The sequence below is a fragment of the Anopheles maculipalpis genome, chromosome 3RL (genome assembly GCF_943734695.1).
Source record: "Anopheles maculipalpis chromosome 3RL, idAnoMacuDA_375_x, whole genome shotgun sequence".
NCBI classification, from domain to species: domain Eukaryota; kingdom Metazoa; phylum Arthropoda; class Insecta; order Diptera; family Culicidae; genus Anopheles; species Anopheles maculipalpis.
Window position 1 is genome coordinate 9475971 of NC_064872.1, and position 19382 is coordinate 9495352.

The 19382-nt window shown below is 41.7% G+C and overlaps 3 protein-coding genes across 4 annotated transcripts in view; 1 reads left to right on the top strand and 2 right to left on the bottom strand.

Moving 5' to 3' along the window:
* LOC126564152 (protein PALS2) overlaps positions 1 to 19382 on the bottom strand; it is a 536462-nt gene that overhangs the window by 372131 nt on the left and 144949 nt on the right. The window lies entirely within an intron of this gene.
* Positions 1 to 19382, bottom strand: part of LOC126564707 (homogentisate 1,2-dioxygenase) — a 650355-nt gene that overhangs the window by 270971 nt on the left and 360002 nt on the right. The window lies entirely within an intron of this gene.
* Positions 1 to 19382, top strand: part of LOC126564116 (sodium/potassium/calcium exchanger Nckx30C) — a 66546-nt gene that overhangs the window by 43364 nt on the left and 3800 nt on the right. Inside the window, exons 3-4 of the mRNA XM_050221050.1 lie at positions 9897 to 10104; positions 16791 to 16987. Of these exons, the coding sequence (XP_050077007.1) occupies positions 9897 to 10104; positions 16791 to 16987 (405 nt within the window). The remainder of the gene's footprint in view (positions 1 to 9896; positions 10105 to 16790; positions 16988 to 19382) is intronic.

A 19382-nucleotide genomic window follows, 5' to 3' on the forward strand; every position in this document is an offset into this window, starting at 1 on the left:
AAATAAAAAATTTTATTTTAATTTAACCCAAAAAAGATTTTCAGTTCACATAACACTTCATCTGCTAATTTACGAACGAAACCAAAAACAAACAGTGAGTTTTCATTCAAAACTTGTTATCTTTTTCCTTGTGTTAGTGTGTCAGTTTTCTCGTGTTTCTCATGTGTCGATAGATTTGATTCCGTTTCGTTCCGTACGTTCGTTCGTTTGATTGATTGATTAACTGTTCGTTTAGGGGTAAACGCATTCTCCAAATTAGCCGATTAGCCGTTTGTTGCCGTTTAACCATTTGTTGTTTACATACGTACATATACCGTTGTGACTTTTGGATGTGTTCCTGTTTTCTTCAAGACCGTTCTAGTGAACGTTTATCTCACTACTGTGGCCGTGCATTATGCAGCGTTAGATCGTTTTTTTTTTTACTGGAATGATTGTTAGGTTTTATTCGTCCTGTTAATAGTTTCTTGTATACTACTTTACATACTATATAAATCGATGGGTTTACTTTAAAGTTTTTGATCGTTATTGTAGTAAAAAATTTTAGCCAAATCTAGCAGTTTTCGTTTGGTCTACTAGCTATTCATATATTTTAACATTTTAAAATAATTAGTTTTATTAATTTATTTCACTATTATCTAGATTTTTTTCTCAACTTCTATTTATCCAATCCATAAGATGAGTGGGACGAGGAACGTAGTCGAACAAACACCTCACACCACATTGCGCTTATAATGAGGCAATGACAATCCAGAATGTTCTATTCAGGTTCTTTTCCTCATATCCAACCTTCAAAGAAACGAGCACCAGTAACAAAAAAAACGAAAGACTCTGACGGATATGAAAACAATCAATCAGGATTTTCAGATTACGCTCCATCGGTAGGAAAGCCACATGCAAGCGTAGAGTGAAAGCTTCAAGGATAAGGTCTGGATAGGCGAAAACATTATTGTCCAGAGAAAGGCCACAAGCGCTAAAGATATATTTGAAAAAAAAAATCCATTAAACCAGCTTTGCTGCTTAAGAACCTAATACGAGTGATGATAAAGAGCTCGCGGTAATAATTACCAATGACAGCACAAAACACCCACTTGCCCTCAGAGAGACACACACAAACACAACGGTGGCAAACTCGGGAGTTTAAAACCCCCATCACCCAAAAGGCACTCGTTCAATTATTGACAGTCATTAATAACCCGCACCAACCGGCCAACCAACCAGGCTGGATTGCTCCGTTGCAATATCAAACCTGTCCTAATATGGTATGGCTTGCCCTGCCTTTGCCGACTCCATTCCCAACCAAGGGAAACACTCTTATCTCAGCCCTTTTCGGGCCGGTGAAGTAATGTTTTGCGTGGATGATAAATTGAATTCATGAATTACAATCTCATCCAACCGTTTGCCGCCGTTTGCTGATGGGACGGTGGCATAATTTATTGATTTCCATTCGACAGCACTGTTTGCTCCCGGGGTCCGGGATCCCGGTTTTTTTTGGTAGGGCAAAATTTTGCACAACATTCCATGCTTATGCCGTGGAAATGAGAAGCAGCAGTGAGCGGTTTGAAATAGAATCGTGAACCAAAATAAATTTCCATGATAATTGCTACCATACTTAACGCCTTTTTCCTGGTGGCGCGTGTGCGCGGAAACGAACCGTATGCTCGTTTCGGAAATGTTGGAACATCGCACAGAGCGTACGAGCGCATAACTTAACCCCTTTAGCCGACGATCCTTCCTACACACCGTAAACTCTAGCCAGGTTGGATACAGGGATGAGAGTTTCTTCCGTTTGATTTATGCCGATTGCGATAAGGTGGAAAACTCGGGGTTGAAATTTATTCGCACTCTTCCGTTTTTTTTCCACAATGTTCAAGGTTAGCGTGTGCAGCAGCAGTATGGTCACAACAACAGTAACGAAGAGTTTGCTCTGGAAAAATGGGTTCAAGGAAAATATTTATCAGACATCATAACCCAAGAGCTCGTCTGCTGCATTACGGGATGTGGAATGTTTGAATGCATTTTGTGAACGGTTTTTTTTCTGCCCCATGAAAATGTAAAAAGGAAGCATCAGAACGCTGCTACAATCATCATATTCTCATAATTTTTAATGCTCCCAATTCAAACGATCAGTTCACCACCCATAAACGGGTACCGGTGGGAAAATACGGCCACAGCTTTATGTCACTTCTGTGTTGATGCTGAAATTGCACAAGATTAATGATCGTACGATAATTTCCATCGTACCAAAATGCACATTTCCTTTCATGAAATGGTTATGATTCTATTATTTCACCACCACGCGTACCGGATACGGCAGGAGGTCGTTGTGGACGAATTGGTAAAGGCGATGACGAACCGAAGCGATATTGAACCGGATATTATTTTCCAATTGGTCAAAGAGCAAACGTTTGCGCACGTGTTAAGTGATACCCTCTGGGCGATAATCACCACTTTCGGGGTGGAATGTGATTTTTTTTTTTTTGCGTGCTCTGTCTCTCCCTCGATGGTGTTCGACCATCGACACATACAGGCAAAGGCAGAGCTGAACTCATTTCCCCTTGCTGCTGCGTGAAATATGAAATCAGTGATGAAATCTTTAAGCCACGATTAAATTCAATTTGTTGCTACCTTTTTACACCACAAAATCCGTTAAAATCTGTCCCGGTGGGTTCGCCTTAATGGGTCTGATATCTGACCGTTGGTTGTGCCGGTTGGATGGGAACAGTAGAACGAGAAAGCTTGTGAGAGTGTCGCGAAGGTATGGGAAGGATCGTCAAAAACCGGGCCTGCCTCACCTGACCAGAGATAAAGGGAGTTCGGAATAGAAATTTCATAAATAAATTTGCATAATTTATACGGCCCGCACAGTGTTGGGACCCTGGTTCGGACCATGGTGTCCGGGGTGTACAATTACTTACTAATGAAATGCGAAACATATGTGTGGTGCATATAGTACGCATGAAGGAGAAGAGTGACAGGAAGGAGTGGGAGCAAGGAAGAGAGGATTGGCAAAGAATCCGACAGCCATCAAACCGAGCAAACACACATGTGCTTAATTTATTCACTTTCGGCCCTGAACTGTTTCGTTTGATTTCCTTTCCCGGCGTGTGAACTCAGGACGGACACACACACACACGTTGCCAGCCACAAAACCCGAGAATCACGTGTGTTTATTAATTCGATTTCAAATTAACGAATGGGAGCGTAAATTCAGTTCCTGACAGACCAGGCCAGAGAGGAAAAGCGCAATCCGGGATTAATAATTGATTTTCCATTCGCTACTATTTTCACGTTTGTGGTGCAATCCACTTCCACTACTACGACTGCACTGTGCACTTCCGTACGTCCCCAAAACGGACAGGGTAGTTAGAGTGACGGGAACTCCTCCTATGGGGTCGAGCTCCAGCTGATATAGCTAGGTAGATAGTGCACGTACGGTACTGGTTTTGGGAACCGGTTCACCAGTGCTCGCGGGCACTCGTTCTCAATTTCTCGGAAGGATAATTAAAGATGCTAATTTATCGGAACAGCAACCGATACAACCGTTCGTTGCTACAATAAGGTTACGTTTCGCCGCCGCGCTTGACCCTATCGGGGTGAAGTTGCCGTGGCCTTGGGAAATAGTTTGACGTTTCTTCTTAAAGCAAGGAGGGGCCGTTGGAAATCAAGTTTGGTTCTATTTTGGATTACTATTCAAAACATTTCAATAAAACAGCTTTGCGAATTTATTATTGAAATTGGAGACTCTTAGAATCGCAAGCATTCTAATTTCAGAGATTGTTTAAATTTTGAAGTGAATTACCATTCTTAACCTCCAGTATCCCTTTGGAAATTGGATGTTCCAATTTTCGTTGGAATAGGCCGATCAGACATCAAAGCTCAAATAAAAGACGTAAAAATTGTTACAAAAAGAACTCTACTGATGTCCTAAAATCTTATTCATACGACAAAAGTTTACAACAAGTGCTACGAGCACTCTAGAATTTTTGTTTTTTTTTTGTTTTGTTTATATTCATTGTATGCCTAGGATTTAAGAAAACTACTAGAGAACGTCTCTAGATGGGATCTAATACTCGGTCTTGTCGAGTGAAGTTTGCCACTACTGTTACATTCATCATTAGACCATTTTATTTGTTATAGTGTGATTGTAATAAGCTCCTTTTGATTGGTTAAATTTAAAAGACCAAAAAAATAGGATTCAACACAATTGTATGTGCTCAAGTCGCGGTCTATGGTATCAAACATTTCCCAAGCTACACAACACACAAAACCTTAGAGGGATGCTACTGATCAACCTGTTCTACTCTGCCCAGTCACGTTACCATCCTTTTTGGATGAAAATTTTCCTTGGCTTGTTGGATTTCGATTCACGTATCATTTCAATATCAACCTTGTATCAACCTGCCGATGCTCAAATTTTGATCGCATTGTACCTGCTCACCAAGTTGGTGCCTTCATCCGTAGCATATGTTCCGTATGCTATACCAGCTATCCGGCTGGTAAAGTGTTCACTTCCAAAAGAACAAGTTGTTACCTTTTTTTTCGCTCTGTCTCTTTTCATTCACTCACCCCACATCCGACTCCTTCGATTCACCTTGACAGAAGATCTGGGGACTCGGGACAGGAAACCTTGGAAGAGGAAAACGACGAAACACAACCACTTAAAAGACAGAGTGTGCGCTCTTTCTCTTTTTCTCTCGTTATTTTTTCCCTTCTTTTCCCTTCCGAATGGCCCTGAAATAGTGGCAGTGAAGCGGAGGGAAGACAAGCATGATACAAACCTCCATGTTTACCAAAAATTCCCACCAGATCGAAAAGCTCGATTAATTTCCCACGGCATTGAAAAGCTCCTGCTTGTTTGTGATGGTGGTGGTGCGCCTGCGCGTAACAGCACGAGCCCACCGAGGACCACATCTCGCGGGCGTACCGCTTTCCTGCACGGTGACGATTCTTGCCATCACGTCCTCCAGGGACATTTCGGGTTATCGAGCAGGCATCGGTTGGTTGGTTGATTCAGAAGCCGCCGGGTGGGCTGTTGGGTGGGCAAAAATAGGTTTTTGATGTACCAGGAGTGGCAGCTTGGGATAAAAAGATACTCTAACATCGGTGGCAAATATATAAGAACAGTTGTTCGGCAGCTGACAGCGCTTGGCAAGCGTTTGTTTACCACTGGCTGGGGGAAAACCGCCCAGGTATGGAAAAACTCGGAGGGCAGACGGCCAACTGGCAGGTCGTCCGCCAACATCATAATCGAATCGCCGATCATCATCATCATCATCACCCGATTTTATGATCCACTCATCTTCATCACAATGGGACCGCGGAGCGTAGCATGTAGCAGGCTTGCCAGATGGCTTTCTGTGGTACTTTGGAAGCTGGCCAATGCACGAACAGTTGCCCGGGTGGTACGTGTTAAAATTGGGCCTCTCGAGCAACAAATGAGGTGTAACGAATTTCAGCTTAAAGATGAAAATGATTCCACAACAAAAGCTCCTGAAAAACGGCCTAAAAGTATGCAATCTGAATGACTCAGAATGTTTTGTATGAATAAACTTGTACTGGAAGGAACCAGTACATGGGGGATACAAGAAACCAATCAACCGTCGTTTATTCCAAGCTCTGAAACACAACAGTAATGAGTCTAACCTTGAACAGAGCTCATAAAAAAGCGCTACGAAAACATTCGAATTGCGTGCGTGCTCAATTAAGCTCGTAAGCGTACAGCAACCTTTACTACTGCCAGGTTGCCAGTAATGCAACGATTGTATGGCGTTTTTATCTTGAATCTTGTCATCACTTTAAATCCATCTCCACCACTAACTACCATTTAAACCGTGTGCTGTTCCGGCACGCAACCCAATGTTGATGATGATCATCATTTGAAATTCCACCACAATCACCACCACACAGCAACTCAGCGAAAACCCACAAATAAAACTGAAAACGATGCTTCTAAAACGTGACATAACGCCACGCCGGTCATGTGATCCATCAATTTTTATTCCGGCGTTTTTTTTTCTCTCTCTCCCAGGGATTTTGCCAATTTACACGCGTTTTCCCACGCACTGAAACGATTTATTTTCCTTTTGCTTCACAATTCCACCGGCAGGGCTTTAATTTGTGATTGCGAAATTATGTCACTCCCTCCATCTGTATCTGTTGTGCTGGTTGCGTGAAATTGGGTGGGCGCCCGCGGGTAAAACAAGCAATTTGGCGTCGTTCGTTCTAAGTCCCAGCTTTCGGTGAAGGAGACCCACTTAAATCGTCCCCAGTGGCACAGGACCACAGGACGGTTCGATTGGAGATTGGTGTTCGGGTTAGTTGGAAGTTGGTGGCCACCTTCCTCCTTCGGCTTATTGAAATAATCAACCAAGGGCAAGAAGATAAGGGAAGTGCTTGGACAAGAACGTTTCAAAGGCACACTCTTAGCGGTCGCGATGAGCCACGCTAGAAATTGTCATCCAGTGTCCTATCCACCATCTAAGGATAGCGATTCTGGAGCCCCGTGTCCCAACGGAACAATGATTGTGTGTGCTTGCGTGCGTGCGTGTGTATGCTTGGGAAAGCGGGCCTCATAATAAATCTCCATAATTTTATGTCAAACTTTTAATGCTGGCCCATTTAATTTGTCCAAAAAGCCGTGCCCACAGCACGACACCATTGTGAACACCGATGGGAAAGTTTGTCACTATACAGAAAGGCCAGAGTACGCCGTGAGCTGCCACTTTGCTTGAAGTAGCTCGAAATTTGGGCAGGGAGGTTGTTTCCCATTTTCTGAGGGTACATTCACAATCCTTGTGGGTTGGTAGGTTTGATACGAAGAAAGCCATTATCTCACTCTCTCTCTCTCTCTCTCTCTCTCTCTCTCTCTGCCGTTTTCCTTTGGAAGCTATTTTCATTGTACAGCTGTGACGTTGTGTAGCTTACATTGGATGGATTACGGTCCAAGATTTCGTACTAGCAGCATGCTGCTTTACGAGATGTTCTATCAATTCATTTTACCAACTACCTCCTTCTTTTGCCCAACACAACAATGAAGAAGAGTAAAACTTTACCGTAGTGAAAAGCTAAAAAACGCTTCATAGGCTGGACATTCTTGAGCTCCAAATAGTGAGAGAGTGGAAGGAATATTGCGTCGTCGAGCAGAACGTCGAGCAGGTGGCTTAATTAGTCCTGCAAATAACACAATACTCGAGAGCGTGTGTCCGTTTGTTCGTCACACATTTCCAACCAAAAGAATTCATTGCACTATGGGCAATGAATTTTCGAAACAATTTCCACTTTTGATGACACTCTTTAGATGAACCTGAAATATCAAATACAGTTTGACAGATTTTGACTCGTAGTTTTGACTTGCCTTGACGAAAAAACCAATATTTTCGAAGTTTTTTTATCAATTTATCAATTTATATTTCTTTTAAAAATCCTAGTACAGAGACTAGTTTTAAATTGATTTATAATTAACCAGCTCCTTAATTTGGTTCATAAATTTAAGAATTCCACATTTCAAGCAACAAATTTACAATTTTATCCCATTAAGTGCCCATTGTGGCCTTTTTTTTCGCGCGGTGCGTCTAGAAAACACTCCTTGATTTATTGTTTATTTTCAGCGTTTTACTTCCCTCTGGGGAAAAAGTTTTAACGAGACCGTACCACACGGTACGCTGATTTTCCGAGCTCGGTATACGTGAGTGTTTATTCACGAGCTTGCGTTTACGAACAAACAGACAGATTTTGGATGTGGATGATTTTGTGGGGATTTTTTTACAAAAAGACATGCAAAACGGAAAAAAAACCCATGTTTGAATCCAGCTGTTCAATTTTATGGAAAAGAATACAAACTTTATTTGGAGTATAACAGCGAGAGCAATAACAAAAGCCACTGCCACCATTGGCAGTGTGCGAATTTCAAGCCGCGTTAATTAATAAGACACCCTGACAGCGTGACGGGTCCCATCAATATTCCGCATCCAATTACGGCACCACGGTACGTCCCAAGTAACTGAGCAATCGTTACGATTTGCTGTAAAATTGCTATTAACAAGCAGCAGCCGCTCGCTGCTGGATGCTGGTGAATGATTGACCAACGGCGTATTGGGTGCTCCGAAAATAATGATCGATATAAATAATGCGTTCTTGACTGGTTTAATGCGAGCGGTAAAGCTTGAATGGCAAGAATGAGTGATTTAAAATTTGGAAAAAAGCCAATAAAGAAAAGCTCACACACATAAATATTTATGATAAATTAACTTCTCTTTTATGCTCATGCTGCTCGTCTCGTTACCGCCTTCAGCTGCATTTGTGCCAAAGCAGAAAAACCGATGAGTAAATTGTTAAAAGCGTGTAACACGCGTTAAAAGTGTGCTTTACCGAGTAAGCTCCGTTATCGTGTAAAACGATACCGAGCAGCAAATGATTATGGACAAATAAGTAAGCCCGGTACACCATTTCCAGCAGCGCTTACACAGCACCGGGATTATGATCGCCGGACAACTGTTAGCGTTCAATTCCACTCGATACCAAACGTCGAAAAAAAAAAACGACCTACCCAACGACCCATGCAGTACACTCACGCTGCGCAATTGACGAGCCGACAGCAATCTGATTGACCGATTGGCATGGGAGCAAATGGAAGCGAAATGATTTGTCAATATTGGCCGTATGGTGGGTGGAGGTAAAAGCAAACAAGAATGACGCCGTTGTGAGAGTGTGGCTGTTGTTAAGGGTGATTTTTAACCCGCGTCCCTGATAGCATCAGCGCGAGCATTAGGGCATTGATAAGGAGCAAATGAAGTTTTAAAGATGTTAGTTTTACTGAAATGGCTTTTGTAGTACCAGTGAGGAGAGTTAGGGAAAGATCTCACAAGACAGTAAATTAACACAAAACAGAGCTGTTCAAAGAAGCTTGCTAAATATCCTATGCAGAAATAACTAACAAAAGGAATTGTTTGCCATTTGTTGGCTCTGCAAGTTGTTAAAACTACTACTTTGGGTAATTTTTCGTAAAAAGGGTTAAATAAATTAGCTATTGCATACCTTCAGGCATCGTTGGCATTGTCGGGAATAGATCAATTCATTAGATCGGTTGAGCATGTGAAACCTAGGCAGCGATTAAATACTCTAGAAATAGGAATAGCGCAACTAGACAGAACTTACTAAGTTTCTTCTTCTTCTTCAAGTTCTTATGCAAGAGTTTTTCAATAAATTAAAATCCCTTTAACACTTTAATAAGACGAAAATGCATACGGGTTTGGAAAATCAATAAATATTAACAAAAGAAAATCTTTGGACAGGTGTTTTGAGGTGAATTGCATAATTTTCAAATACAAAAAATACAAATTTGAGCATCTATAGCTACATGAATCAAGAAATAGCTATTCTTATTAACATACTAAGGCTTAAATCGGTTGATATTCAGGGATCATCCACTCAGTTAACGTATAGTTATGGAAGCTTTCAGAATGCACTTTTATACTAAATTAATCTTCGTTTAAATCTCGTTCCGATTGTTTCATGTTCGGTTTGTTCTATCTAGTTACTTCTTGTTTCTTGTGTTACTGTTTTTTCCGTTTTCTATCCGTTCTCATTACCATTACCGTAAACTGTGTTTGTTCAGCCCGCTTAAACGCTTTTACTGCATTTATACGATATAAGTAAGCTACTGTGAAAGTATTTCAAAAATTCCAAATTCAAACCCACATCGCATACATTCAGCAAACTGAACCGATATTCACATTCTTTCACCATTCCATAACGAATTGGCCAGCACACCTATCGGACGGATAGTGCGAGTGTTTGCTCGTCCTGAACGCTCTGTCCCGGTGCATCGCGAAAACTAATCGTTTCATTTCTTCTATCTCTCCCATTCTATTCATTCCCTCGTCTGCGCTCGTCTGCAGGGTAATGCCGCCAACTCGTCGGAAACATCGATGGCCACGCAGCCGGGCGGTTCGGTAACGTCGCGGGCGGCCTCCGAAAGCCGATCGGGACCACCGGGTTCGAGCAGTGGCAGCGTACCGATCCACCAGAATCCTACCGCAACCGGGGCCAAATTCCGACACGGGCTGCTGCAGCTGATGATCCACACGATCGATCCGCTGCACGATGGTAAGTGCTGCGTACCGTGCCTCTGTCTGTATGCTACGCTTCTTCACACCATCGACCCCATCTCACACGCTCACCACTCACGAACACATCAGCAAAGCAAAAGAAGAAACACTAACCATTTTCCTTTTTCCCCACATTCAGGCAGGGTCATTATTGTTATTCATCCGATAATGAAAAATTTCAATAAAAAACGATCATAAAAGATCTGCTTTTCCTGTACAAAGCTACAGACACACAGTCACACACTGTAGTATGTCGAATATGTTTGCTTGGGTTCGTTTCTTTAGCTGTTTAACGTTACACACAAGCAAAAACTAAATAATGACGAGAAGAGCTGTGTGTGTGTTGGTGTGTGTGTGTTTTCTGTTAATCAGGTGTTGTTAACGGTTTCATTTGTACCTAGTGTTTTATTTGTTTGACCTCGCTGGAAAGCATCCACAACTGCTTTATGTATTAAATTGGGTTTTCTGTTTTGTTTTATGTACGCTTTTCATCACCGTTGCATTAAAAAAAAATATACACACACACACTGAGAAATTGGTTTATGTGCACGACCCTCACCTTCTGTCGCATCTTTTATGGGCTTAAGTTAATGATTTAACCTCATCCTTGCTTCCAACTCTCTTTTATGTGCCATTTCGTTATCCCATCCCATTGCGAATGTGTAACGCTTTTTATGTAAGCCCTGTTTCTGTTCTGTTTTCTCTCTTTAGTTTGTATTAACTTCGTCAGCAAACGACATTTACGTTTACGAATCATTTTTATTACCCTGGCTTTGGGTTGAAATCATTAATAATCTTCTCGTCATACATTACATCATACTTGAAAAAAAAAGCAGAACCAAAACACTCATCCATCCACCATCCTAACCTCACACTGGATCACCGGACCGGCAACGAAGCATACGTCGGCGATCTGTCTTTTCTCCTTTTCCTTTGCTTACTTTCTCTGCCTCCATTACACTCTGGATGGCCACACCGAAAAATCCACGCCCATCAAAACGCCCAGCCCCAGATTCGCCTAACGTCTGCTTCGCGTGCTCCCACTCATCTAAATATGTTTCTGTGGATGGTTTTTCCGCTCACCGGGGGTTGCACATGCACCGAAACGGTGACGGTTCCGAGGCAAGCCCGTGTGAGCGGAGGAAAAAAAACCATCGTAGGTCATAGTTTAAGTACATTTGAAGATTAATATGTTTGCCATTTATGATTAAATGGAGTAGAAAGTTGCGTTGCGGTTTGCGTTGATTGTTAGACGTAGTGTGTCGTTAATCATTTCGATTGGCATAGGCGAATGAAATATGGTTTTTACTCGAGCGTGTGGTAAAATATTTTTTTAAAAAATACAACGGAGAACCACGAAATGGTAATAGAGGAGAAGAAAACGTAGAGTAAATCAAATAAAGCACTAGCGAGTGTGCGTGAGAGAGAACGAGAGAACAAGATTAAGGAAGCACAAACTAAGTATTATGGGGGAAAAAAAGCAAGGCGAATCACAGATCGCGATCGCGTTGGCAATAATCAGCTAATTACGGCTGTTATGTACAGTCCTCTGATTCATTTACATTTCTTTGGCTTTGCTATGGCTTTGAACTGATGATTTGACCCTTCACCTTGTACTGTAATAGTTCTTGTAAATGTTCTCTTTGAACGTGTCATTTTCTTCTTCTGTGGTATGAACTTTATGTATTGTTGGGCTTTCTTGGCCATGCTGTTTGTATATGATTATGGTTTTGTTTTATATTTTTTTATTAATTTGAAACCGGTGGTAATTACGCTTCTAGTTTTCAATGTTATATTTGACAGTGTACAATTCAAAATTTTGATTTAATATTTCTAACAAAAATAGATACAGTGAAAATGACAACAAATCATGTTTCATAACAAAAATCGCGAATAACCCATAAAACTCTGGTAGCATTCTCACGCTTGGTGTAGTAGCAACAAAGGGAAATTGATGTCTAACTGCCGAGAGTTGAAGTCTCTTTGAGTAAAACCGGAACTTCAAACTAGGGCAGTTCGACCACCTAAGTGCAAACTTTGATACTTACAGTATAGATTAACTGAGGGTTGAGCTACCAAGCGAGGAAAGAGCCACTCTTGGCAGCGCTATTTTGTATGTGCAGACTTTATTTATTGTGGAAAAAGGTCCACAGTAAATACAATGCTGTATAGGAATAACTGAGCTTACTATTCTGATAGATATTGTAAGGAAGAAGCTGGTAAGCGAATATGGGGGATCGGGGTGACCACAGAGAACTCAACGTATTCGATACCCAGTGATGTTTGACACGTCTACTGTTTAAGCTTATTTTGGAGGAAAATTCAGGAACAGTACCCCAAACAGTTAAAAATTCGAATATTATTTTATCAGCCACTATTTATCAACTTTTAAAGCACAAGAAGCGATAAGAATTCGTGTTCATTTCAGCTTTACTATCATAAATAGAGCAGTACAACTTTTGTATGGGATTGCAGGGAAACAAGCGATGTGTGCTAATTACAAGCCGTAATTGTTGACATATTTTGATTTATTGCAATACCAAGCACATGAAAAGAATTAATCGAATTCACCCATAGGGGTGAGTTTCAATTTTTCCCACTACCAAACCCTTACTGAGCGATGTGTATGTGTGTGTCAGAGTGGTGACCTCTGAATGTTTAATGCAAATTAAAGCTACCGATACACAATGGAGGAAACCCGACCGCACCATTTCGGCCCAATACATTCAAATGGTGAAATGTATGCAAAGGAAAATTGATATTTCGTATCGTTAATATGTTTTTACGTTTGACACACATACACTGACACACTTGCCAAAAAAAAAAAACGAGCTGGATCAATTTGTGCCCGAGTGTGCGCTAGTGTGCACGTGCCGAACATTACGCATAAACCACCATTATTGACTGGTAGCTGTGTAAGTGGGCTGCACAGCAAGTCATTTCACTGGTTGTCCTTTTGCTTTCATTACCGTGTTTGAGCTGAACTGTCCTCCGGCTCCACCTGACGGCGGCACCTGTCACACACTCCCCTCCCATTCAAGCAATAAAAAATTCAATAGCTTCCATGTCAACCTACAATTAATCTTTTGCGCACCGGTTCCGATTTTCCCGACCCACCCCGCAACCATCCGCACTCGAACTGTCTGGCCGGCCCTTCCTCACGTGGTGCGTTTCTGGTGCGGAATCTCGTCCTCTTCTTTACCGATTGTCTCATTTAACTGTGGCTACAATCCTTTTATTTGTCCACGAACGGTACTGATTGACCCCGGTCATTAATTTTTCTCTCGATCTCTCTCTCTCTCTATCTCCCTGTGTGTGGAGAGGTTTTCTGTTTTTGCTAACTCAACAACCACTTAATATTCGTTAGAGTCTTTTGACGATATTGGGCACGAAATGGTTTAGGCAGTGGAGCGTTTGCTATTATCGTGTTAATTAGGATTTTATTGACACACTTGATGTGTTTGAGCTGTGGTTTTGAATAGAAATACATAGTTTAGTTCGAGGATAAATTCATTTTGAAATTTTTCGAAAATACTGAACAGAATAAAAATACTAAAACCCCTCTTAAAAGAGCAGAATGTAATGTCCAATATACAAGGCGAGTGAAAAGATAGCAGCTGGTTTCCTTAAACTATACAACACACTCAAACCAACCAGCACACCTTGGTTCACCATTTTCCTACAAAAAATGGGAAGGAAACACATTGCATAAAATACTTAAAATAATCACACAAGCAACAACTCAACCCTTCAAAGCTTCCGGAACGTACACGGACTTTGCTGCCTTCGGTTTGGTTCTGTTTTGCAAAACTGCAACTGCACACAACCATCGTGTTAGCCCAGGATAAAAACGCCACCAATAGCAGTGGCGAGCGGGAACACGGGATAGAGGACGACGGTACAAAACCATTACGTACCGCCACGCTATAGTGTAATGGTTATGAGTGTAACCATTCAACGGTTGTCTGCCAGAAGTATCGCATCGTCTATGAGACGCCATTTGTGTGTGCCTTAACCGAGGCTCACCACCATCGGTCCGGTAAAGATGGTTCCACTGTTGGTCGACAGCTGCACGTCATACCCATTTGCTCCATGAGGGATGTGCCGTCTTTTTAGTCCTGCTTCTGGTACGTGTGAATGTGTTTGTTAGTGTATACGGAAACACAAACCAGATGACGGTTAGGATGACAATTTTAAATTTCATACGCTTCACGTGCCTGATAATTGTGAAGCTTTCCGGGCACGAGTGTCTTTAAAATGGATGCCAGAAGATGATGTTCCTGCCGGAGCTTTGGCACTTGGCACATTGGGCATCGAAGTGGTTTGGTTTTTTTTTTTTCGTACTTGAATTTTTTTTTTATTATTTTTATCATTAAGTTGAAATTGATAGTTGTATAAAGAAAAATACGCAACTTTATATTTGTATTACTACTAGTGCTCTCAACCGATATTGTTGTTTGATTAATCGGGATGGAATATTGGACAGAAAAATGCACACTCCAAAGACGCATCGAACGGTATTCTGCACGCCCTGATCGGACCAAAACTGAGCGAGTTATCGCCGGCTTTCTATCGCAATGCTGCTGCCAGAGTTTTCCCGAGTTTGCTTCTGAGCTTTGCTACCAGAGGAGCTTCTGGGGACACATTATCCCGTGGAAAATCGGCGATAACTCGCTCAGCTTTGATCCGATCGGAACGTTTTACCTACCGTTGGATGCGTCTTCGTGCCACGCATCTTTTTGTGGAACACTCCACTCCGATTCCCTTACATTCTGTCCAGTTATTCCACGAAAAAGTGGTTTTCTGTGGTAAATTGGCTATGACTCACTCATTTTTGGTCCGATCGGGGTGTGCAGCATACCGTTGGATGGTATCTTTTGGCAATGCATCCGCGTTCCACAAAAAACTTAAACCAATTCCGTCTCATTTTAGACCCTCCACATTAACAGAAGGTGAGTCTAAACTATGATGCAGTGATCTTTTTCATGCTGGAAAATCCAGGACTTCCGAAGTAATCCTTACTTAAATATTACTTTTGTCCGTCTGTTCTGATATTTGTATTTTTTTTTTTGTTCCTCTTCTTGTTGTCCACAATTTACTCGGAATCGTACCCACTGTGGCATGGGACCAAAAGTGTGCTAAATAATTATACCACGCTAGAAACTGATGGCTGGAACAAGCGCACTCCACACATCAATTCGAGCAATCGAACACAAATCACAATGATAGACATATGGATGTGTTAAAATAAGACATAAATTCATCTTTTATTTACCAAACCCTGTGGTGAAGCCGACACCGTACAGCGCTCTCAAAACCACAAGAAGTGCAACAATTTGCGGCCGATGCTGAAAGGAAACTGCCACCCAGAGCAGAAGAGCGTCAGGTCATCTTTTATTCATTCGCTTGAATATAAATGGTTCAATTTATGCAGCGTTTCCTTTTACCCAGCTGTGTGTGTGTGAGTGAGCTTACGTGATACGTGATCACCGGATGAATCGTGATCGTGAAGCGCTGGCAAGCCTTTCACGACGAGCACGAGCATGTGTAGGAGAACATTCAAATCGTGATGCTTCCTTTTTCGCGTGCACGAGCGACCATTGTTTGGTGTGCTTCCGTTGGCAAACTTTTACGTTCCTATGCCCGAAACAACCAACTGACTACTGACCTTATGTTCTAGCCGTCCATTAAAAGAGCCGAACGGAAAACGCTCGTTACACATCACCAGCGTTAAGATGGGGTAATTTGTGTTGCGCAAACTTTTCACGGTGCAGCACTAATTGCATTGCATTACCCAAGCTCCATCCAAGCCCGCGCTATATGTTGATGAAGCTTGGCAGAATGTAGAGTTATCGCAAAGTTGGCAATGCTGGAGCAAAATTATGATTTAACAAGCCACCGGGAAAACTAATAATGACATATTTGAGTGCTTTTCAAACTAGTTGCGACTAATTTTGTGTTTTTGGGGAACACAATGTGCTTTCCGTTTTGTGCATTTTGGGTTTGGTTAATTTAATTTTTTATTTTAATACTTTTATGCGTTACGGAAGGAGGAAAAAGGTCAAATCATTTGTTTTTTTTTAAAGCATGCAGAAAACCAATGCTGTACATAATAAGAAGCAAATGTGAAAAATTATGTTGTTTGTATAATATGAAATGTATTTTATTGTATTGTTATATTAGAATTACTGGAAACTAAACATACAAATAGAGTTTATAAGCATAAATGTTATTGTTACGTGTATGTGAGTTTTACTGTTAATATCGTTACACATTTAAGACATTATTTTAAAACAAAAATTTCCCCACACATACAACTGCTAAAGCAAAGCCAATAGCAAATGTTCGTTGTTGCAATCGTTAAATGTTCTCAAAACAAAATAGATGGCAGGGCTTTCCGTTTGTCTATTTCTATTGTATTTCTCTCTGTTGTCTCTCTCTCTCTTTCCCTCCCTTTTACTCGTGCTGTGCTTTATTTTCCTCTATGTTTCTTTCTGTTTCTCCCTTGCCTCTCACTCTCCGTTTAACTGTCGCTCCATGTTTTTTTTTTCTCTATCTTCGTGTACCGCGAGCAACCGAGAATTAGTGAACCGCCGTGTGCCGTGATGTTCAAAATTTGTTCCAGAATTTAATCCATAATTGGCAAATTATCCATACTAACATTACGTAATAACATAATAAAAGATCCCGTTCCAGGTAAAGTCGATGAAAAGGCGACGCAGCTGCACGCGATCGCATCGCTGAAGGTGCTGCTGGACGCCACCAAGCCGCAGCGCGGGGCCGCGACCTCGTCCGCGGCGAACCATGTTAAAATTAATCTAAAAGAAACCACCTTAGCTAGCGATCGTCCAAATGGAAATATAGATACAACAATTGATTCGGTAAGTAGCACTGCTTGGGGCAATTTTCTTTCCCTTGTGACTGGGATAGCTTCCTTCGAAGACAAAAAGTTACAAGATTTTACAGATTTATTTTAATTGGTTGAATATTGCCAAGTAATACATCAAGTCTTGGCGATCTTTTTTGAAACTTTAGTGCACAGCAAGTTCCCGTACATTGAGTATGGCGTAAATCGGGGACTATCAGTTCTCTGTTCATTTGTCATCCATCATTGGTCTGAGGCTCTCCTTTTTAGGCAGAAGCTTATCAAAGATTGGACTCAAAGCCTCGGGACAGAGTTTATGGAATGAAATGTTTAAGCATGGATGTTGACCTACGTACAAGTGTGCTGCATGCCAACTGGTTATACCATAGCCTTGGGAAACTTCTCCGTTAAAAATTCCAAAGATGAGAAGCTAGGACTGGGAGATTTTTAACGCTAGTTCTTACATAGCAATAAAAAATGGTGGTTTTGTCTTATCGACCGAAAACCTCTGCATTACTAGAAACGAGTTGAATCACGTTAAAACGATAAAGCGTGCAAATCTCACAATTTATAATCGATTAACAACCAATCAGCAATCTCATCTCGTCCTGATGCGTTAGGCCCACAACCCGGAACTCTCGTTCGTATCATGGGAAATTTTATGCCTCCCGTCAGCCCCATTTTCTAATTTTCCAACCATTCAAGCCTTTATGGAACCCGCCTAGCCTTCCAGGTAGATACAAACAAAAGACCATAATCCTGACGCAAACCCACCCAGGCAGGTAGCAATTCAAGTTTCAACGACAAAACGTCAGTTGTGCTCGTGGGCTGTCAAAACATGTGGAGAAGAGAATGCCACGAAAGCAAACGTTTTTCTCGGCTTTGCCGTGCACTGTGTGGCACAAAGGTGGAACTCGATTAGTCCTGAGGCCAATTTCAATTTCAACCTGCTCTACATTCCTGTTGCGACCACCGGTGTGCTTCCTGCAGAGTGTGTGCTGGTCAGTTTTGTACATGCCAGACAGCAGCTCGAGGGTCAGACCCGGAAACCCCCGGAACCGGAACGGGTAGACTGAACATTCCGACATTCTATTTATAGTCACAGCACAAAACCGCAAAACGGTAAGGACGCAACGGTCGAACCGGCACAGTTTTCGGTTGGCTCGTTGCCCATCGGAATGAGCTGGTTTTGATTGACAACTATCTGACGATTCTGTGTGCCGCTGTGTGGCTCGGTGTGTGTGTGTGTGTGTGGTAGCCCGTCTGTACAAACGACGGCAAGAACCTTAAATCTCCGGACCCGGCTTCTCTTGCTAACCCGCAACGGAAAAAAGCAACTGTTGCCATCGTACGTACGTACCAAAGGGGCAGGCCTGACGACGGCCGGGCTTTTGCTGATGAATATTGCATGCAGCGTCGTTTTGAACGTGAAACGTGAGCACATGGAAATTGAAACCCATTTTTGCCATTTACCATTTTGCAAACGGTGGCCGCTGATGCAGAGTGGCCTCATGCCGACTGGAGCGAAGCGCTGGATGTATTTTATGCGCGAAAGATGGATAAACTGTGTCTAGTTTTGAATAAATGTTTGCACAAAGCGCCGGCTCGTTTCGATCGATTGGAAAACTTGCACCATGAACATCTGATGATAAGGGGTGGTGGTGCTGAAGTTCGCTTTTATCTCGGTATGATGATTATGGTGATGATATGGATAGTGCGCTCAGTATGCCTAGAGGCGATCATCGAATTCCAATGCAGAGTATTGAGGAAACTAGTCATAAAAACTAATCGGCAATAAGTTTTCAAAGGAATTTTGGTATTGCAAATTAAATTCGAATCGAGTTGCAAGGAAGCGAATAAGTGCAGAGAAAATTTAACCGAGCAAGAAAATTGCATTACCTTTCACACACCGTACCAAGGTACACGTCAGACTGCTGTCATATAAATGTCATTTTCAATTAACATCTTGGTAGTGTGAGTTCTTTTGCTGATGTTTCCTTGGTTGATAGTAAGGATTGTTCGCTGGATTCAGCAGCAAACTGGCCGGGTGTGCATGATTGACAATTATATACTAAGAGTACGTTGATGGACAACACCTGTCAAGTTCATTTGCTCACTATTAGTTTCCAGAATAGATTGCTGTGTTTCTGCCCACTGGCGATTCAAGTGAGGAAGAATTAGAAAATAAAGCTTTATAAAGGATCAAAGATTGTTAAAGCACCTTAAAGTATACAAACACCCCACTCTAGGTTAATTTTTTTCGTGTATTACCAATAAGTTACCATAAGTTCCTCAATCTTTCTCCTTCTTTACCAGAATTCATGTATATGAGGAGATGGTTCAAATGAGATCGAAAATTTTTGTTAGCTTTTACAGGTATTTAAAATTTTTGAGCCTTTCAAAAAAATTAA